The following is a 23,171-nucleotide window of genomic DNA, read 5'->3' on the forward strand; positions in this document are numbered from 1 at the left end:
AATAATTCTTTTGTTTGTATCCTGAAGTGCGATTTCCAGATCTTAAGTTGTGACATTTTTATTTCCAATTCCCTTTTGTCCCTTCACTGAGTGGTTTCTTGCTTGAATTATTTTACCCCATGGTAGTGTGCTTGATTCTGATACATGTCTTTGCAAAAGATTCTATTTTGTAATATTCACTTTCAACAACTTGTGACTCCATGTATGTACTGGTGCCAGTGGTTTTCTGAATCAGAGCACAAATGTTTGTTTTCACACATACAGTGGCTTCCACTTAATTGGGACACATTGGGACCAGTACATTTGGCCCAATTAAGCAGCTGAAGTTTCATGGAAATAGTTAAAAAGGTGAAAAAAAGTTAAAATGACTGTTCAACTGAGTAACAAATTATGTATTTAAGTGAAATACAGAACAAATGAGACACTACCAACACTAGTACAGTACTATAATCCTAATAGTTCCTAATTGTTATTGTTGGAGGAATTCATTTAGTGTACGCTGTCGTATTCTTTACCTTGATTTAAAACAAAGTTATAAAACAAAATGATCTAAAATCACTACTTTTTGAATTGATGCCCTTGTCCCAAATGGATAACATAACACAAGCACATGCATCCGATGGTATTTAAAAACTGTTTGCGCTAACCACAGTGCAATGTCTAATGGCCACACTGACACTGGTTAACTGTTCGTCAAGTCTCCTGTCCTAATTAAGTGGCATAGTGTCCCCAATAAACAAAGGGAATCCTGTCTATTTTCTCAATTAGTTTGTGTTCTTTATGGCTTGTCCCAAATAAGTGGCCGCCCCAATTAACCAATGGCCCAATTAACTGCATTCCACAGTTAATGAAGGACTCTATTATAACTAATTTTCATCTCTCAATCTGCTATCGTCACTAACAGCACAACCTTATTTTCTCACCTTCTTTGGAGAAGCTAAACTAGCAAGGATTTCTGGCCCTGTTTTCCTGCATCCTTTTCCACAGTGCGGAATTTTACATTTAAGGCTGACAGCTATAACAGATGGCACACATGACGCCCTCAATGAAATTAAGTAATGACTATAGGCATCAAACCTACTAAAATAGAAACCAAAAGCGTAAGAAGCATCAGATTTCCAGGCAGCATATGTAGACGAAAGGGAGTGTTTGAAGCTGACGGCCTTTCACTGGGCTAACATTACAACAGTAGTCACACTTCAGAGGTACGTCATTGGTTGTGAAGCGCCTGGAATGTCCTGAGAGCAGCCAGATAAATTATACACCGTGTCAGCCAACCATTCCGAAACCCAGTCATTGGCATTTTGCAGACTGTTCATTTATGCTGTCTTAAAAGTAAGTCATTTGACTAAAATAGGCCAATTCTGCCAACTATAAACAATTACTTTTGAACGAACTTTACTCGGGAATGTTTTTCATTTGTTCACAGAACGTAAACATTATTGGCAATCTTTTCTTTTATTGTCCAACTCTAATTGTCCCTGAACTAAGGAGCAAGCTAAGAGTCGGTCACATTGGTGGGTCCAGAGTCAGGTACTGCCAGACCAGGTGAGAATGATAGGTTTCCTTCGTTGAAAGCCATGAGTGAGCCAGATGGTTGTTACAACAATCTGTTGCTGCAGAAGCTGGCTTCTTATTTACACTGAATTGAAAATACATCTTCCATAGGTAGCCACTCCTTGTGGATGCATTCATCACACAGATTTCACCAGTTTCTGAAGGCAGATCATTACCACCTTATCAAGTACAGGGGTGGGGGGGGGGGGGTGGAAATTAACAATAAATATTGGTCTTGCCACTGAAGGCCAAAACCTATTAATTAATTTAATGAGAAACAAATATTACTATAGACTGTAACATAGTAAAACGTGAAAGCTGTGGACCAACATGCTTTGTATCTCTCTCTCCCCCCTCCTGTACCATTGGCATAGAAAAAAGGATCAGCCATGATTGAATGGCGGAGCAGACTCGACGGGCCAGATGACCTAATTCTGCTCCTATGTCCTATGGTCTTATGGCATTGTTGAATCATGGCCTGGAATTGCCACTCTATTGTATATATTTTAAATTGGGACCAAAAGACAGCTTTATCTGATAGTGGTGACTGAAAATATGTAAGTGCTTTGCCATTTGTGTAGTAACTATTCCTCCTCTAAGGCTGTGCACGTCCAACTATTAGTGCCACTCCCTTTGGAAGTACAAGGCTGTTTTCTCAATCAGGCCTTGAGCTGAAGCATTGGTGTGTCATGATAGGTCCATGCAGTTAATTGATGCTGGTTTCCTCAAACTATTCACTCTGAGGATTGAGACAGGACTGTGAGGTCACGGTTTTCTGTCAATTTTACTGCAGTTACACCTGTAACCTGATGATATTAATTTTTCCTCATCCGGTCAATACACTTCCAAGATTTCCTTGGATTACTGTATTCCAAGTTGGTGATATTTTATTTTATTCATTCAAGAGATGCCTTGAGTATTGCAAGCACTTCTGGTCTTCTTACTTGAGGAGAGACATTCTGGCTTTGGAGACAGTGCAGAGGAGATTTACAACATTGATCCCAAAGATAAAAGGGTTAACATCTGAGGAGAGATTGAATCGCCAGGGAGTAGACTAATTGGAATTCAGAAGACTGAGAGGGAATCTTATACAAACATATAAAGTTATGAAAGCGATAGATAAGATGGAGGCAGGAAAGTTGTTTGAGACAAGGACTAAAGGACAGAACCTTAAGGTTCAAGGGAATAGATTTAGGATGGAGACGATGAGAAACTGCTTTTCCCGAAATAGTAAATCTGTGGAATTCTGTGCTCAGGGAAGCAGTAGAGACAACCTCATTAAATATATTTAAGGCACAGTTGGATAGATTTTTGCATAGCAGGGGAATTAATAGTTATGGGGAAAAGGCAGGTAGGTGGAGCTGAGTCCATGGCCAGATCAGCCAACATCTTATTGAATTGTGGAGCAGGCTTGATGGGCCAGATTGCCAACTCCTGCTCCTGTTTCTTATGCTCTTATGTGGACTAATCAGGCTGAGGCAGCATTTAGTTGTCTATCCTTAATTGCCCTTGAGAAGATGGTGGTGAACTGTCTTTTTGAACGACTGCAGTTCTTTAGGTGTGGGTGGACTCACAATGTCGTTGGGGGGTAGCTCTGCTTCATTGACTCACATGTTTTGGTCTTGCCCTTGTTTGCAAAACTACTGGAAAGATATTTTTGGCATTATTTCAACAGTTTTGAATATCAAATTGCAACCTCATCCTATTACTGCAATTTTTGGCTTACCAATGGTGGATAACAGTCGTTTATCCCCCTCAGCCCAGCGGATGATTGCGTTTGTCACATTAATGGCTAGAAGATCTATCCTATTGAACTGGAAAGAAATTAATCCTCCAACTACACTTTAATGGTTTTCCCAAACTATTTCTTGTTTGAGTTTAGAAAAAATTAGAAGTGTCATTTTTGACCCCTCGGTCAAATTTGAAGAAACCTGGAGATCATTTATCCAACATTTTCATATGAGTTAAACTGACCTTTCCCAAACCTTTTTCTTATCACCTTTAATTATTTGGATAGAGGTCCGGAGATATTGACACTACTGTGTATACTTGATATGATACAATAGCCCATATCGGTTAGGTTAGTTTTTTTTTGTTTTTTTGGTTTTTTTTTCTCATTTCTCCACTTTTTGTAACATACTATGAGTTAAGGAGGCTATTATATGTGGATTATTAATTGTTCGTATTTGTGTTCTAGCCTATCAATTATGTACTCTCAAGCTCTCTGTACTCTGTTTTTCTCCTTATGCTTGTTTGAAAACTAATAAAAAGATTTAAAAAGAAAAGGGAGGTAGCACTATGATTTTTATCCATTGACTGTGAAGGAATGATGTTATGCATCCCATAGATGGTGCGTGGCTTGGAGGGAAACTTCGGGGTGGTAGTTTTCCCATGCTTTTGTTGCTCTTGTCCTTCCAGGTCTTTGAGATGGTGGGTTTGGAAGGTGCTGCCTAAGGAGACTTGGTGAGTTGCTGTAGTGGATCACTGTGGATGTTACAGTCTGCGGCTACTGTCCATCAGTGATGGAGGGAGTGAATAGTTGTGAATGGGGTGCAAATATTTCCAGATACAGATTTATTCATTTATCACATGCCCCTTTCCCTCCCACTCACAAGGACAGATTGGTCTCCAATCCCAGGAAAGGCCACCTCCTGTCCTTGGCCCCAGATTCTCAGACTTGCAAAGGTCTCACAACAACTGTGGAGACAGAAACTGAGAAAAACTTAAACCCTGTTTTTCTCTCTACAGACAATTTTTATGTTTGTTGAAGAAAAGTCCATTCCAATATGGTCTGCTGATCTTCCAGATGGTATTCAAGCTGCACACAGCCAGACAAGAGATGTTTGGTTCAATGGTCTTGTTTCAGTTACAGTAGCTTGTACCCCTGCATTCTCACAGCAAGATGCACTGACCTAAGCACTTTCTGTCCATTTCTCTGTAAAACGGGAAAAAGGTTACGCTTCAAGACACTGCATTCTTCTAAAAGATTATTTCACTGCATCTTGAGACAACCTGGCTCCATAACAAAATAAAAAAAATTCCATTTACCTAGACATGGAGACAGGTTTGGTTTGTCTGGATCAGTGAATGGAAACATCCACTCTGCTGCTGCTACAGCATTCAGCTTTGACCTGTGAGTACCTTGTGTGAAAGATTGGCGTGGAATGGAACATTTACTCTTCAGTGATGGTGAAGGACTGGAGAAAGTTGGAGTGTTAACAATGGTATGAACCATAACTCTCTCACTTCTAATGGTGCTGAAGGCAGCTAATGGAACAACTATTTCAGAGTAGCATCACAGAAGTGCCTGACACAACATCAATGTAAACAATGATTTATTTAACCTTCTAGCAGAGTGATTAAAATGTATAAACTGGTTAAGCACATTCAGGCTTTGTCTCCCACCTGTCCATATCAATGGTGTGAAACATCTCTTGTTCAGCATTAAAATCTGAATGGCCTGTTGTTTTAATGAAGCTGCAAGGCTGCATTTGCAACTAGGCTTAATATTTACATAAAATGGTTCCTGTGTGGTATAAGTTAAAGAATTAGCTTGTTCTGATGCATAAGGAGATCTATACTGACTGCAGAGCACCGAGGCCATGAAGAGTAGTATATAAAACAAATCTTTCTTTCAGTATAACTGCAGAAAGAAAATAAGTTAACAAATTTCATGTCACATGCGGGTGATAATAAACCTGATTCTGAATCTGTGGTCAGAATGTAAAGGCAGTCTGGTACTGTATTTATAATGTAATTGAACCACAAGCACATTTAATTTCCTATGGATGTGTAATATTTAAAGAATGAAGTAATTCACTTTTGTAGAAAAAAATGAAAAGTCAAGTGCTCCACTATGTGTTTAATATTCTTGTTAAACCAGATTATCTGGTCTCTGCAATCTTTGCATTGAATAGACTATTACCCACAGACACATCTGTCAGCCCGTATGCATGAAATTCCACATTATTTTTAAGCAGTCTGGCAATCTTGATGTAGTAATGGAAGCACGTGTTTCAAATAGAAAATCCACATGAAATAAAAGCTGAGTTTACTTTATTCTACACTCCCTAGTGGCACTGTGATCAATCAGTGTGTGGCCTCTTATTTATTCCTATCCTAATGTGGTACAATGTACTATTTAAAAAAACGATCATTTTCTTCCGTCTTGATACTCAGTCTTCCTGCCTACATGCACACCACACTGGGTAAAAGATGACAATTATCTTGCCCCGCACAGATATCTGTCAATTCTTTGTCAAGAAATTCACTCAACATTCTGCTCCTTTGAAGGAACATGTAACAAGTTCTTATTACTGTATGACATTCGCTGATAACACAAGTGCTCAAATTGATTTAACAATAAAATACCAGATGCATAGTGGTCTGCAAATTGCCATTGAAAATGACAAGAGCATCCATTGCTTTTAATGTGCTGTTATTTGCATCAACACTGCGTAATCCTTCAGCATTATTCTATCTTAGTGTGGCCTTACAGGCATGTCCGCAATGAGCAAAATACATACTTTAGTAGCTCAAGTGACCCTCTGAAAGGTGGTTCTAAAAGATCCTATGATATGATACAAGTGGTGGTGGAATTCAGCCAGGAGTTGGACACCTTACCAAAATACAATAATATAATCAGATGGTCTGGTCTTCCGTCAAACAGTTATATAGTCCTAGTACTTGACATTTCAGAAGTGCTTTATTGTAGAGAGATTGCTCAAGGTGTTTATAATTGCAAATTATATTTCATTCTTATTTGCTAGTAAAATATATAATATATTAGTTGGACTACAGTGTTCACATTTAGGCATTCAAGCCAAATTTTCTGTTCACCATAGAGTGCTTTGCAGGGAAACAATAGTAACAGGAAACCACTTGTGATATCAGAGCTACTTAAAATAAATGTGAAGATGAAGCTCAAATGAGAGATTTTATGTTCCTGGAGTCATTTGATGGAGTGGTGGTTGTGATTTCTCCCCGGTTATGGGATGGTGTGCATAAAGTTATTACCAAGAAGAGGAAGCCAGGATAGGAGCATTTGGTTGGTTTTACACTGAGGGTCGCTGTAGATACTTTGCCACAAACCGTGGTTGAGGTAGAAATTATTGCATAGTTCAACACAGATGAAGCCACATTACAGAATACCCCAGATCTTTGAGAATTGGAATAAAAATAGCAACTTCGGGAATGCTCAAAAGATCACACAGCAACTGTGGAGACAGAAACTGAAAAAAACTTGATGCACCATCAATAGCTCTCAGAGACGGGAAGTGAACGATAGGCTTTTATTAGCAGCAAAAAGGGAGCATGACATCTCGGAGACTGAGAGAGGAGCAGTGCCCCAATCGCCTTTATACAGGGGTCTGTGGGAGGAGCCACAGGAGCAGTCAGCAGTCAGACAGGTATACATAGTTTACCACAAAACTTAAACCCTGTTTTTCTCTCTACGGACAATTTTTATGTTTGTTGAAGAAAAATCCATTTCAATATGGTGATGCTTTTGAAGAACAGTCCCACACTCCCTCTCATGTCCTTTAACTTTAAATCACCAATTTTTAAGAGAAAAATTGGTAGTATATGAAGAAATTACAGATACAATCTGTTGGAAAAGAATAAAAGTTTTATTTTAGATTTAACAAAAAGCTGGCACAGATTTAATAGTCTGTAGTCTCATTCTGTATCATATGGTTAATCCAAGATATTCTTTAAATTCATTGGAAATCCGAAGGAGACAGAAGTAGTATTTTATCCTTATGTATGTGTTCTGTGTAAAATTTAAAATATTTAGTACCCTCCACCTAGACTTAATAGTAACATAGAAAGTCTACGGCAAAATACAGGTCCTTTGGACCACGATGCTGTGCTGAACATGTACTTTAGAAATTACCTATGGTTACCTATAGCCCTCATATTTTTTTAAATTCCAAGTATCTATCCAGGAGTTTCTTAAAAAACCCTATCATATCTGCCTCTACCACCGTCGCTGTCAGCCCATTCAACACACTCACAACCCTCTGCGTAAAAAAAAAAACTTATCCCTGGCATTTCCTCTGTACCTACTTCCAACCACCTTAAAACTGCGCCCTCTCGTGTTAGCCATTTCAGTCCTGGGAAAAAGCCTCTTGACTATCTACATGATCAATGCCTCTCATCATCTTATATACCTCTATCAGGTCATCTTTCATCGTCCGTCACTCTAAGGAGAAAAGGCCAAGTTCACTCAACCTATTCTCATAAGGCATGCTCCCCAGTTCAGGAAAAATCCTTGTAAATCTCCTCTGCACCCTTTCTATAGTTTCCACATCCTTCCTGTAGTGAGGTGACCAGAACTGAGCACAGTACTCCAAGTGGGGTCTGACCAGGGTCCTATAAAGCTGTAACATTACCGCTCGGATCTTCAACTCAATCCCATGGTTGATGAAGGCCAATGCACCGTATGCCTTCTTAACCACACAGGCAAACTGTGCAGCAGCTTTGAGCATCCTATGAAATCGGGCCCCAAGATCCCTCTGATCCTCCACACTGCCAAGAGTCTTACTATTAATATTATATTCTGCCATCATATTTGACCAACCAAAATGAACCACCTCACATTTATCTGGGTTGAACTCCATCTGCCACTTCTCAGCCCAGTTTTGTGTCCTATCAACACTATCCACAACATCCCCGACCTTTGTGTCATCAGCAAATTTACTAACCCATCCCTCCACTTCTTCATCTAGGTCATTTATAAAAATCATGAAGAGAAGGGGTCCCAAAACAGATCCCTGAGGCACTCCACTGGTGTCCAGCCTCCATGCAGAATATGACCAGTCTACAACCACTCTTTGCCTTCTGTGGGCAAACTAATTCTGGATCCACAAAGCACTGTCCCCTTGGATCCCATGCCACCTTACTTTCTCAATAAGCCTTGTATGGGGTACCTTATCAAATGCCTTGCTGAAATCCATATACAGTACATCTACTGCTCTTCATTCATCTGTGTTTTTAGTCACATCCTCAAAAAATTCAATCAGGCTCATAAGGCACAACCTGCCTTTAACAAAGCCATGCTGACTGTTCCTAATCATATTATGCCTCTCCAAATGTTCTTAAATCCTGCCTCTCATGATCTTCTCCATCAACTTACCAACCACTGAAGTAAGACTCACTGGTCTATAATTTCCTGGTCTATCTCTACTCCCTTTTTTGTATAAGGGACCATTGTTCACAACCCTCCAATCCTCCGGAATCTCTTCGGTCCTCATTGATGATGCAAAAATCATTGCCAGAGGATCAGCAATCTCCTCCCTCACTTCCCACAGTAGCCTGGGGTATATCTCCTCTGGTCCCGGTGACTAATCCAACTTGATGCTTTCCAAAAGTTCCAGCACATCCTCTTTCTTGATATCTATATGCTCAAGCTTTTCAGTCCGCTGTAAGTCATCCCTACAATTGCCAAAGTCCTTTTCCGTAGTGAATACTGAAGTAAAGTATTCAGTAAGTACCTCTGCTATCTTCTCCGATTCCTTACACACTTCTCCACTGTCACACCTAATTAGTCCTATTCTCTCATGTCTTATCCTCTTGCTCTTCACATAATTGTAGAATGCCTTGGGGTTTTGCTTAATTCTGCTCGTCAAGGGCTTCTCATGGCCCCTTCTGGCTCTGCTAATTTCATTTTTAAGCTCCTTCCTTAGCCTAGCCTTATGATTTTCTAGATCTCTATCATTACCTAGTTTTTTGAACCTTTTGTAAGCTTTTCTTCTTGACTAGATTTTCAACAGCCTTTGTATACCATGGTTCCTATACCCTACCATCCTTTCCCTGACTCATTGGAATGTACCTATGCAGAATGTCATGCAAATATCCCCTGAACATTTGCCACATTTCTGCCATACATTTCCCAGAGAACCTTTGTTCCCAATTTATGCTTCCAAGTTCCTGCCTGATAGCTTCATATTTCCCTTTACTCCAATTAAACACTTTCCTAACTTGTCTGTTCCTATCCCTCTCCAATGCTATGGTAAAGGAGATAGAATTATGATCATTATCTCCAAAACACTCTCCCACTGAGAGACCTGACACCTGACCAGGTTCATTTCCCAATACCAGATCAAGTACAGTTTCTCCTCTTGTAAGCTTATCCATATATTTTGTCAGGAAACCTTCCTGAACACACCTAACAAACTCCACCCCATCTGAACCCCTTGTTCTAGGAAGATGTCAGTCAATATTGAGGAAATTAAAATCTCCCACTATTATTATTACACCTTTCCAGAATCTGTCTCCCTATCTGCTCCTCAATGTCCCTGTTACTATCATGTGGTCTATAACAAGCACCCAGTAGAGTTATTGACCCCTTCCTATTCCTAACTTCCACCACAGAGACTCTGTAGACAATCCCTCCATGACTTCCTCCTTTTCTGCAGCCGTGACACTATCTCTGATCAGCAGTGCCACGCCACCACCTCTTTTGCCTCTCTCCCTGTCCTTTCTGAAACATCTAAAACTTGGCTCAAAGTAACCACTCCTACCCCTGAGCCATCCAAGTCTCTGTTATGGCCACAACATTATAGTTTGCTGATCCACACCCTAAGCTCATCCACTTTGTTTACGATGCTTCTTGCATTAAAATAGACACATCTCAAACCATCAGTCAGAGTGCATCCTCTATCACCTGCCTGTCCTCCTTCTCACACTGCCTACAAGCTTTCTCTATTTGTGAACCAACCGCCCCTTCCTCCGTCTCTTCAGTTTGGTTCCCACCCCCAGCAATTCTAGTTTAAACTCTCCCCAATAGCCTTAGCAAGCCTCCTTGCTAAGATATTGGTCTGCCTCGGATTCAAATGCAACCCGTCCTTTTTGTACAGGTCACGCTGCCCCAAAAGAGGTCCTGATCCAGAAATCTGAATCTCTGCCCCCTCCGCTCTAATCCCTCAGCCACACATTTATCCTCCACCTCATTCTATTCCTATACTCACTGTCGTGTGGCACAGGCAGTAATCCCGAGATTACTACCTTTGCAGTCCTGCTTCTCAACTTCTTTCCGAACTCCCTGTAGTCTGTTTTCAGGACCTCCTCCCTTTCCCTACCTATGTCGTTAGTACCAATATGTACCACAACCTCTGGCTATTCATCTTCTCATTTCAAGATATTGTGGATGCAAACAGAAACATCCCCAACTCTGTCACCTGGGAGGCAAACTACCTTCCGTGTTTCTTTCCTGTGTCCACAGAATCGCCTGTCTGACCCCCTAACTATAGAGTCCCCTATCACTGTGGCCATCCTCTTCCTTTCCCTACCCTTCTGTGCCACAAGGCCAGACTCTGTGTCAGAGACTGTTGCTTTCCCCAGGTAGGTCATTCCTCCCCCCCAGCAGACTCAAACAGGAGTACTTATTGTTAAGGGGGAACGGTCACAGGGTACTCTCTAGTATCTGACTCTGACCCTTCCCCCTTCTGACTGTTACCCACACATCAGTCTCCCGACACCCCGGTGTGACTACTTGCCTATGGCTCCTCTCTATCATCTCCTCACTTTCCCTGACCAGATGAAGGTCATCGAGCTGCAGCTCCAGTTCCCTAACCCAGTCCCTAAGGAGCTGCAGCTCGACGCACCTGGCGCAGATGTGGCCATCTAGGAGGCTGGGAGTCTCCTGGACATCCCACATCTGACACCCAGTACAGAACACCGGCCTCACAGACTTACTTCCTATTCCTCATAAGTAGCTCACCTCGCCTTGACCCGTTATCGCCAAAACCCCATTGAACCAAAGCCCTCCTACTCTGTCTCCTGCTTCTCTGTCGCACGCTGTCTTCTTTTAAATCCTTCCCGCCGGTCTAGCTTAAAGTTGAATGTTAACTTTTCTCCCAACTCTTTTCCTTTATCCTTATTTATGATTTATGATGCTCTTTTCTGTGATAGCAAATTGATATGCATTGTATTTTACTGAGTTTTGTCATCTAACAACTTCAAAGGGCTACATCCCATAGATCCCATGTTTTATTATTGAGTATGAGATAGCCAGAAACTGTATAATGAAAGATCCTGAATTCCTCCAGCGGTAACCTGCTCCCGATGTGCCCAGCATGGCTCTTGAGCTAAATGACTGGCAGTACATCATTAATAGTTAATAATCTTGACTAGTGATATTCAAAGATGCATGTCAGTGATCTACAACATGGCTTATGGCATTTAAGACCATAGACCATAAAACAAAGGAGCAGAAGTTGGCCATTCGGCCCATCAAGTCTGCTCCGCCATTTCATCATGAGCTGATCCAATCTCCCCTTTAGTCCCATTCCCCCGCCTTCTCACCATAAACTTTGATGCCCTGACTACTCAGATACCTATCAATCTCTGCCTTAAATACACCCAATGACTTGGCCTCCACTGCCGCCCGTGGCAACAAATTCCATAGATTCACCACCCTCTGGCTGAAATTTTTTTTTCGCATCTCTGTTCTGAATGGGCACCCTGCAATCTTCAAGTCATGTCCACTCGTACTAGACTCCCCCACCATGGGAAACAATTTTGCCACATCCACTCTGTCCATGCCTTTCAACATTCAAAATGTTTCTATGAGTACCCCCTTATTCTTCTAAACTCCAAGGAGTACAGTCCAAGAGCGGTCAAACGTTCCTCATATGTTAACCCTCTCATTCCTGGAATCATTCTAATGAATCTTCTCTGAACCCTCTCCAATGTCAGCACAACCTTTCTTAAATAAGGATCCCAAAACTGCAGACAGTATTCCAAGTGAGGTCTTACCAGTGCCTTATAGAGCCTCAACATCACATCCCTGCTCCTATACTCTATTCCTCTAGAAATGAATGCCAACATTGCATTCGCCTTCTTCACCACTGACTCAACCTGGTGGTTAACCTTAAGGGTATCCTGCACGAGGACTCCCAAGTCCCGTTGCATCTCAGAAGTTTGAATTCTCTCCCTATTTAAATAATAGTCTGCCTGTTTATTTCTTCTACTAAAGTGCTTGACCGTACACTTTCCGACATTGTAATTCATTTGCCACTTCTTTGCCCATTCTCCTAATCTATCCAAGTCTCTCTGCAGACTCTCTGTTTCCTCAGCACTACCGGCCCCTCCACCTATCTTTGTATCATCAGCAAACTTAGCCACAAAGCCATCTATTCCATTATCCAAATTGTTGATATACAACGTAAAAAGAAGTGGCCCCAACACGGACCCCTGTGGAACACCACTGGTAACCGGCAGCCAACCAGAATGGGATCCCTTTATTCCCACTCTCTGCTTCCTGCCAATCAACCCATGCTCTATCCACGTATGTACGTAACTTTCCCGTAATTCCGTGGGCTCTTATCTTGTTTAGCAGCCTCATGTGCATTTATACAGCATTGGTTGTATACTAACGATTGGGATCTATGAGAGCTGTTCGTAGAGTTAGTAAGTCCTAGCTGACCTTCAGAACACCTTGGATTTAACAATCATTTCTAGAAAAACTGTTTGCGAGTGATTGTGTTTGCATCTGCTGATTCCTAATTCAGGATGGATCGGCAACTTCCGGGCGGCATGAAAAGAAGTGAGAAATTTTATATCTCTAAAAATAGTAAAAATCCTAACTTCTCAATTTTCTGAACTAGAGGTTGTTTCAAAAGAAAGTTATGTGTGTCTCTTTTTGAAAAATCCCAACGTGCTTCAGAACCAATGAATTATTTTTGAAGTAGTCTCAGCTGCATTGTACAAAGGCATTCATACAGAAAGCAGCCACAAGCAGCAACTAATAATGATTAATCAATCTGTTTGAAAATATATTAATACAGCGATAAGTATTTGTGAGGGAGCAATAGATAACTTACCAATTTCAATTTAGTACCATGGGACTTTCCCAATGATGACACTTCTGATAACATTGGACTCACTCTACATTATATGGAGCAGCGACCTGGGTTTCTGCAGGTACATCTCTGGAGTTGGACTTGAACTTGAAACTTATTGACTGATCAAGCGGGCTCTTCAGTAAACCCCATGTGTCATGCCATTAAAGTAGTGGTCGCCAACCCGTCGATCATGATTGACTGGTCGATCTTTGAGACTTTCCCAGTAGATCCCGAAAAAAAAAGAAAAATTAATACATAAATACTCCTGAGAGATTGCTTCCAGGTTGCGGGGTTTTAGTTCCGTTCTTTCTGCCCAGTGCGCATGCACGTAGCTCCCCCGCACTAAACAGTGTACTTCAGTGATCCCCAACCACCGGGCTGCGAGGAAATGATATGAGTCAGCTGCACTTTTCCTCATTCCCTGTCACGCCCACTGTTGAACTTGAACGCATGCGAGATCATCAGTCGCCTAACCGCAGTGACACCGTCGCACCAAGGATCGCTGGTTGGCCTCGGGCGGCTGGCGAGAAATGCCGTCGCTACTGGCCTGGAGCGTGGACAGATGGGCGCCGCCTCTAAACCTGTTCAGCACACCGAATGTTCGTGGGAAATCCGGAGCTAAAATATTTGCAGACGACCTAATTCGGGCTCAGGGTTTCGTAAGTAGCAGAGCAGCTACCTCACTGCGATCTACTGAAACAAACTTTTGGTCGATAGATCCTACAAGGGGAGGTGGGCACGGGCCCTGTCGCACTCCTCACTCGGTCAGTCGCTCTGTCCAAACTGCGACTGCCACGGCCCCAGTACGGTGACCTTCGGCCCTGACCTTGTCCTCTCACCCCACCTACAACCAGCCGCACCTGGCCAAGGCGTCTGGCAGTGGACAGGCGGGAAGCTGGAGATCGGGCCTGGAGGCTGTCCGATGAGGCAATGAAGCCCTCAAAACTGCTTTGGCACCTTGAGGCCAAGCACTTAAAGACAAACCTGTTGAGTTTTTTAAGCGGAAAAAAATGTGAGCAGCACGGGACAGAAGCTAAGTGCTGAGAGCCATGAAAACTAAATTGTGGAATAGACTGGACATAAGAAACCTGCTTCGAGTATCGCTGTATTCCCATCATGTTTAACACCACCCCCCCCACCCACTGTTGGCCAGTCCGCAAGAATATTGTCAATATTAAACCGGTCCGCAGTGCAAAAAGAAGGGTGGATACCCCTGGTGTTTATACATTATTTCTATTTCCGGGTTGCGGGGTTTTACTTCCAGTATTTTCTGGCCCAGTGCGCATGCGTGTAATGAATCTGGGGGTCGATCTTGCCTTTTACTAAGGCCAAGGTAGGGGATCTTGGGCTTAAAAAGGTTGGTGACCACTACATTAAAGCTTTACTTGGACAAGCCACAACATTTTCGATCAAGTTTCATCAGAAAAGGCAACAGGTGTTTCAGTGTTGAGTCCTGAGCAATGAATGAATGACATATCTCCAGAGAATTAGACAAACCCACACCACCAGCTTTCAGAACTACATGTTTAGATATATCTTTGTGGTTGTAGGAAGGTACTGTCTACCCTTTACAACATCAACATTAACTGCCTCTGTTATTTTTAATCAAAAGTCAGCCAGAATTTGTATCAATTTGTTTTTTGCCCAACCAAGATTGGACTTTATCATAACTGCCTACTGTTTTCATGGCAATAAAAATAACTATTTCACATTCTATTTTGGATTTGTTTCTAAGGGCTTTGGGGTGTTTATATTTTGTGTAACGTTGATTCATTTTATGCCATGTAATTCCCAGACGTTGTCAATCAACTGTCTATTCCTCTCCATAGATGGTGCCTGACCTGCTGAATTCCTCCACCATTTTGAATGTGTTACTCTGGCTTTCCAGCATCTCTTGTGAAGGTTAACTTCACCCACGTTGATCAGTTGCAGTAATTGCTCAATAATTCTGTGTGTACACAATCAAAAAGGAGTAAATGTTTCAATGTCTTTATTTTTCAGGCATTTGGACAGGCATATTCCAACCATCGCAAAGTCGCAGAGGATGGCGAGACCCGTGAGGAGACTCTTCTGCAAGAGTCCGCTTCAAAGGAAGCATATTACCTTAGTAAGATTCTGGAGCTGCAGACAGACTTGAAGCAAGCCAAGACCGTTGTGGTAAACGTGCAGTCTGAAAATGAACGGCTCAGTGCTGTTTCGTTGGATCTGAAGGAGGTAATTATGTTATCTTTGATGCTCCCAGAGCAGACAGCATGGCACCACATGATTCTAGGGAATCAGGATAGGCAAAGATAACAACAGTCACAGAGCTAAGAGTGCACTGTAGTCTGCTCTCTTGTTTTCCTCTGAGATGACATGTAGGCCCTTTAGGGATTGAGTTCTGTTCCAGAATGTTCTTTCATTTCTGCCTAATGAATGCTGGGCTGTAGTTACACAAGTGTTCGCAGACCTACAATATTTTGATCAAGTGGTCATTTTTCGCTAATCGCTTCACTTAATGGTTTAGGCGACCATCTGATTACAGGATGGAAGCGTAATTGAATCTGTTTCCACTGGCTTCTTCCCAGCTCAGGTCTTTTCCTAGTGGAGGACCTAAAGCCAAATGTAGCTTTCCTACCTCCACCAGAACATTAGAATCTGTAATTATTTTAATATATATCACAACAGATACGCCCACCATGGAACATGGAATACCCTTTAAAACAACAAAATAGTCAATGTTGTGGTGAATTATTTGCTATATCTATATGTAATAAATCATTAGATCAAGAATATGACCTATACATTTATCTTTTTAAATACAGATAGACCTCTGTAAATACATTCCCACTACGTGTGTCTGTGGGCATTAGTTACCTTGGCAAATATATTCAAGTTTCTGAGTCATTTTATTTTGGAATCTATCCATTCTAGAAAATGTACAGATGAGTCTAAGTGATAAGTTTATTAACTCTTGAGTGCAGGGATTAATGCACGTTACCAAAAAGATTCAAAATTTTTTATTATTAATCATGATTTGAAGCTTCATTCTTTACAGAAAAGGGTATGATAAAATCAATCGTTTGTATTTATGCACCTGTTCTGTTATTTTTCCCCTGAATTGTCATTGCTTTCAGTAACTTTCGCTGAACTATTCACAAGTGCATCTGAGAATGTCCTCTGAGGCATATCTGACAAAGCATTCCTTTGGCACAATCATCTCAAATTCCTCCAACCTTTCCTTTTAGGGAATCAAAGCCTAATGTTCGTAAAATCTTTTGATAATCCATTCTCAGACCACATCAGCATTCTGTACAGTGTCATCGTAAGGTTTATTTCCTAGAAATATTCTCAGTACACTAGGTCAGGTCAACCCAGGGCATATTATAGCAGCAGCAAAAATACCAGCCAACTAGTTTTAGGGATAGTTATTATTATGGTTATCTTTGATTATGTTGCTACCTTTTAGTAATTTGTGCAGATGGACATTCAGTTATATCGTCCAAATCATTAATAAATAAAGTGAACATTTGGGATCCTATTTGCAGAACACTGGTAGTCATTTCCTTCCATTTGAAGTATAAATATACTGCATACTGTCTACTCTTTATTTTAGTCTTTCAAATTTGTCTCTAAATCAGATCAATAATTTCCTTTAGTCTTCTAAATTCATCTCCAAATTGGATTAATAATTTCTTTCTGGCTCTATGGGCTTTAATCTAAGAAAATTGTCTTTTATATGAAATGATTTCTGAAAGATCATCTAAACTACTACCACAGACATTCCTGTTTGCTGCTTTAGGTAATTCAAAAGTACCTGTTAGGTACAACTTACACTTTACCAACCATGTTTTCTCTCATTAGCCCAGATTTCTACAAGTCTTCAGCCACTTTTCCCTAAAGTGTGAATTCCAATAATGATAAAAGGTGCTGATCGACCAAAGTTCCCACTTGGAGTATTGCAGTTTACCTCATTTACGTATTCTGGCTTTTATGTGAATGCAGACACACAAAGAGATGAACTCATAGCTGCCTCCTAGGTTCAGAGGAAACTAGTCTGCCAGCATTGCCGCTGACATCCACAATATGTGAACAATTAAATGAAAAGAAAAATCACAGCGTAAAGGACAAAATACCGATCAGAAAGAGCTTTGGAAGATTACATCTAAAGCCTTCCCAATCAATTAAACCAACCAGGCTTCACTCTTTAAAAGTCAGGGTGAAGCCTGATTGGTCACTTAAGGTCACTATTTTTCTCCTGATGAAGGGTTTCGGCCCGAAACGTCGTCACTACCTCCTCCCATGGATGCTGTCTGGCCTGCTGAGTTCTGCCAGCATTTTGTGTTTTTTTATTTTTCACTATTTTTCAAACTGTTTTCTTGTTTAGTTAACTTTCGTGAATTTCAGTTTTTAATTCATTATCAGTTTCCTTCCAATGTTTGTTGCACTGATGACCTTGCAACATGATACCTGACAAAAGAAGTTAAATAGTTCAACCATCATCACTGTAACTGGGGCAGCTCCCTGCAGAAACTCACTCAAAACCACACAGAAGTTGAAGAACTGGACCACTTACGAAGTGGCTCAAGTGTTGTCATCTTTATGATACTGAATTTATTCTCCCATTTATTTGTAGAATCAGCTTTGAAAACCTATTAATGTTACTTCACTATCTTAAAATTTTCTGAATAGACACCTCGTCTCCCCTTCACTAGAGGACGACAGACATGTTTGAAAAAAATCAATGTTTGCTCATTCATAGGAGCTAAGGTATTTCAGACCACAAGTAATGAGCTCTGCCAATGGTTGAGAATGCCAAAGAGTATTCATCTAGCGGTGCATATTTTGGAATCTGATTCTCCACAGCACTGGCAACACAACTTATGCTTGTCTGCTGCTGCCTGATTTTGGCTGCAAGTACACAATTACCTAATTAACTTAGACAACATTACAGGAATTTTAAGTCTATCTTTTTGAAAAAGGTATCAACAGTTACAGTTCTTGTACCAGCACAGCAACAAGTGGAAAGCCTTAAGGAAATTCCTTGGAAAACAAAGGAGAGATCATGAATTGTGTCTTCCGAATGAAAATAGTGAACTTTATCAAAGGTGGAATTTTAGTTTTGTAAATTTTGATTTTTTTTCTTACATCCTTTTTGGATTAAACAACTTGGAGAACAAAGCTGTAGTTTTGCTTCTTGGTAGTCTATCTTGGGAATGTTTGTATTGTTGTTCAGTAAATAGAGTCACTTACAAACTTTGCTTTCCCTCATGGCAGCCAAAATCCACAAGGACATTTATCAGTCAAAGCCTCCTTCAGCTTTCCAATATTTCCTATCTGTCCCCAGCTATTACAATGTATTCACTTTCCTCTTAGTGTAACATCTCATTTTCCCATCAAACCTGTCCAACATTTGCTCCAAGTTCTTCCTGATCTGCATAAGCTTGATATGAGTTTGGAAGTCCTCTGTTCTGGGGATATTTAATATGATACTGATACTCCTATGACTTGGAAAAGCTTGATGTGATCTCGAGGGCTTCCTACACCTGATCTGAGAGAGTTTAATACTGATGGGAAAATTTGGTGTTGTACTGAGTTTGTCTGACTTGGGAAAGATATGGCATTGACTCCCCTCAGTAACTGACTTGGAAGCTGGTGTGATATTGTGGACACGCTTAGCCTGACTAGGGAGATTTGATTCTGATATGGAGAGCTCCCAAAGTGGAGAGCTCTAATATGGGATCTGTGATAGCTTGTTATGATATTGATGCTGCTGCATGTCACTATGTTCAGATATGGCCCAAATGCGGAGCGAGAGACACTGAAACAAGTCGAAAGTTCACAGATCTTAATGTGGACGGAGTTAGAGAGAAAGGAGAACAATAAGCACTAGGCCAAACAGGACCATTAACTAAAACTCTCCAATGGAAAACGAAGCCAACACTGCAGCTAAAAGGAATAACTAAACATAAAATGATTACCGCTAGTCTTCAGAGTCAGCTGACTCGATAGTCCAATTTCTCAGGCCAGGCCGAGTGCAAGCAGGCAGCGAAATGTTGCTGTGCTTTGCTCAAGTCTTGACAAATGCTACGACGAAAAGAATGGAGATAAATACCATCACAATGAAATAATAATTAGCTGACACGTGCATATTCACGAACACAATTGCCATATCTGCTGCACTGCTGTATCTGTGGCTGTGACACCCGATACCTGACCTGAAGGTGTTGTTGCTAACATTATGCACTCCCTGACCTGGCTTTCTGTCCTAGCAGAGTTTAGTGCAGAGCAGGAGTTCCCTACATCTAACTTATACAGGGTGCCCTATGTATGGTGTTATTCTATTTTGCCCCAGCTATAATAAATGCAAAATTCACAAATGTGAAATTACCATCCAAAGGATAAAGTTAGAAAATGGAAGCTTTCTATTAAGCATGGAATTATATAGACTTCATGACCCTTTATTTCCACAGAGCAGTGTAATTCATGTAATCCATGCCAGTCAGCAGTTAGCAGCAGGTCAACAGTTCAAACGCAGGTCACAACATTGCCACTTCAATTATCTGACTGAATACCAGTACTGAGTGGCTTAAATAGTGTACTATTGCTGCCACATGCTGGAGAGTATCAAGTGTTGAGCTAATTATGTCATTATACCTCATGAGCAAGATTTTGAGGGAGAACTAATGAAGAGGTTCTCACTTGTGCCGTTATTAGCACATAAAGCAAATCTAAACTTCCAGCATCCCCACCTGGATGGTTAGTTGTATGAGTTTACACTCCTCCAGAAAATGAACAAATTGAAATCTTACTGAGAGACTGTCCATTGAACTACAGTGGGTGTGCAGGCTTTAATTAAAAGTAGTCACTAAACAAGCCGCAAAAAAGTAGGGCTGGTGCATTTATATGTACGTGAAATTTTTAACAATGCAGTTAGTTACTGTCAAACTTAACATCAGCTTTAAAAATTATGGAGATTTAAAAAGCCAGAAGTTCATTACATTTCCTCTCTGTTTCTCTTATTTCTCGTTCTTAATTTGCTTTTCCCCCTCGTTTTTGTTGTCAGAAATGTTTTTGCACAGTCTGATACCTTGATTTAGGTTCTGCCTGTCTAAATGAGGACACCTTCACCCAGTAAAGAAGACATGCCACTGTATCATGTAGGTTCCAGGTCCCTTGTTCAGAGAGTGATGCTGTTTTGATTCTCTAGTAATCACAGTCCAGTACAAAAACCCATAGTATGATGAAGAGCTGGTGCTGTTCAATTCCTACTGCCTCAAAATCCAGACGTTGAATAACAGCTGATTTATTGCTCTTAAGCTTGCAATACATGTGCTGTAATCATCACTATTTCTACACAGATGTCATTGGTAGGGCAAACAATTTATTGCAACACTGCATTGTGTGACCTTGTAAAGAATTCTGCAATTTTGCATTAAAATATCTGAAATAATAATAAATAAAAACATCATGCTTCTGCTTGGTGACATGATTTGGTTTCCAACTGAGCAGTGCACTAATTTTTAAGATTTCATCATGGTTTTCAATTCCCTCACTTGCCTTCAAGCCTCTCCTGCACCCCTTAGCCCGCTATTCCTTCTGAATCTCTGCAACTGCTTGGAGTTGTACAAGCACCACCTCTCCATTGCTGCCCATCCTCTCCCCTCCACTGCTGTTCCTCCACTAGCAGCTGCTGAAGTCCAGGCCTCTGGAATTTGCCACCTTAGTTGTGGCCTCCTTCAGTCTTTTTATATGTTCCCTGAAAACTACCCTTTGGACCAATCTTTTGTTCATTGCTTTAATATCACATGGATCAGTGTCAAATTTTATTTGGGCACACTTTTGTGACATGTTTGGAACGTTTTGTTATGTGTAAATGCAAGTTGTTGCTTGAGCAAATCGTTATCATTGTTTGTGTCGATCTGGGGTGTACTTAAAATGAGGCTCCAAATCTTGGCTTGAGTAAACAATCTGGTAGTTAATTTTCTTTGGAGAGTTTCCCAATCTTCTGCCATGATCTTGACACTGTATCTGTTGGAAACTGAGAGATGTGGCAAGACCAGCCACTTATCCAGATTTTCCCTGAAATTACAACAGGATATCTGAAGAACCCCAGGAAAATTCTACCGTTCATTTTAATGGTCTTAAACTGGAACCAGTGAGTCACGCTGCCCAGCAACCCACCTACTGAAACCTAGCCTAATCACAGGATGATTTACAATGACCAATTAACTTGCTAACCTTCTCCCATGTTATTCAAACACAGAGAACTGCATTATAATTTGATGAATAGTCAATATCTTCAACAAATGCTTATGTTGAATTAATTTCTGGTGTTCTCTCCTACCTGATAAAGTTGCATTTACCTTTTAGAGGTCTACTTTCCAGAGGTCCATGTGGTCTGTAGTTCCTCAATCAAGTCAACATCAGTCAATTATAAACAGTGCAGGATCTTGTCGTATCCACAAACTTGGAAAAGACAGAACCAGCAAATGTGGTTGATGTCTCTCTCCCTGACACAGGTGGATTGACACCATATATTGCCCTTACTTGTGCCTGGTCAAAGATCAGCTAATGACAACACACTGAATAGTGAACCTAAGGATCTTTCTGAATTGTTTGGGTTTGCCACTCCTTGTCAAAACATATTGAATCACGTAGAAGCTCTTTCTTCATTTTGAATCTGATGGAAAATATTGGGATAGGTGACTGAAGAGTTGTCAAATTGAGGGAGTGATAAATGGTATGAGGACAGCCCTGACTCGCTGTGGAGAGAGATAGTAGTCTACAAATTAAAGCCTTAGCAAGACTCATTTTGAAGGCATTAGAGAAGAACTTGCAAAAGTGATTTGGAGAGGCTCTTCACAAGGAATATCTGTCAAGTGGGAGGCTTGCAAAAGTATGATAGGGAGAGTTCTGGGACAGCATGTTCCTGTAAGAGTGAAGGGCAAGACTGGCAGGATTAACAAACCCTGTGTACAGGGGATTTGGAGAGTCTGGTCAGAAAATAAAAAGCATATAGGCAGCAGGGATGAAGTGAATCCCTTAAGTAGTATAAGAGTTGCAGGAGTATACTAAAGAAAATTGGGTGGACAGGAAAAGAGACTTGAGATATTCTTGGTAGACATGGTACAGGAGATTCCTTAGACACTATAAGAATATTAAGAACAAATGGGTAACAAGGGAGAGAATAGGTCCCCTTAAGGATCAATGGATAGATCTATGTGTGGAGCCACAGGAGATAGGTGAAGTCTTAAATGAATACTTCTCTGTATATTCAGTGGAGAAAGTCTTCGAAGCTAATGAATTCATGGAGAAGAGCAGGGATGTGCTGAAACATATTGATATTATGAACAAGGAGCCATTGATGGTCTTGAGGCACATAAAGATGTTTAAATTTCCAGCATGTAACCAAGTGTACTCAAGGACAGTTTGGAAAGAATGGGAAGAAATTGCTGGGTCTCTGACAGAGGTCCTTGTATCTTCCTTAGCCACAAATGGAGAACTGGGAGACTTAAGAGTGCTAATGTTGTGCCTTTGTTTAATACAGGCTACAAGGACAAGTCAGGGAACCCAGGTCAGTAAGCTAAATATTAGTGGTGTAAAGTTACTGGAGGGGTTTTTGCAAGATAGGATATTCCACATTTGGAAAGATGAGGAGTGGCTTTAAGTATGGTAAATTGTATTTCACACTCTTAATTGAGCTTTTTGAAGAAGTGACCAAGGGTATTGATGAGAGCAGAGGTAGAAATAATCTATATGGACTTCAAAAAGGTTTTTGACAAAGTT

At 40.9% G+C, this 23,171-nt stretch overlaps 1 protein-coding gene across 3 annotated transcripts in view; it reads left to right on the forward strand.

Annotated features, from left to right (window-relative positions):
- The window catches only part of bicd1a (bicaudal D homolog 1a), a 227,564-nt gene that overhangs the window by 76,052 nt on the left and 128,341 nt on the right, over window positions 1-23,171 (forward strand). For all 3 annotated transcript variants that reach the window (XM_073059195.1, XM_073059197.1, XM_073059198.1), the window contains exon 2: window positions 15,405-15,617. In XM_073059195.1, the coding sequence (XP_072915296.1) occupies window positions 15,405-15,617 (213 nt within the window). The remainder of the gene's footprint in view (window positions 1-15,404; window positions 15,618-23,171) is intronic.

Source organism: Hemitrygon akajei, chromosome 10 (assembly GCF_048418815.1).
Source record: "Hemitrygon akajei chromosome 10, sHemAka1.3, whole genome shotgun sequence".
NCBI classification, from domain to species: domain Eukaryota; kingdom Metazoa; phylum Chordata; class Chondrichthyes; order Myliobatiformes; family Dasyatidae; genus Hemitrygon; species Hemitrygon akajei.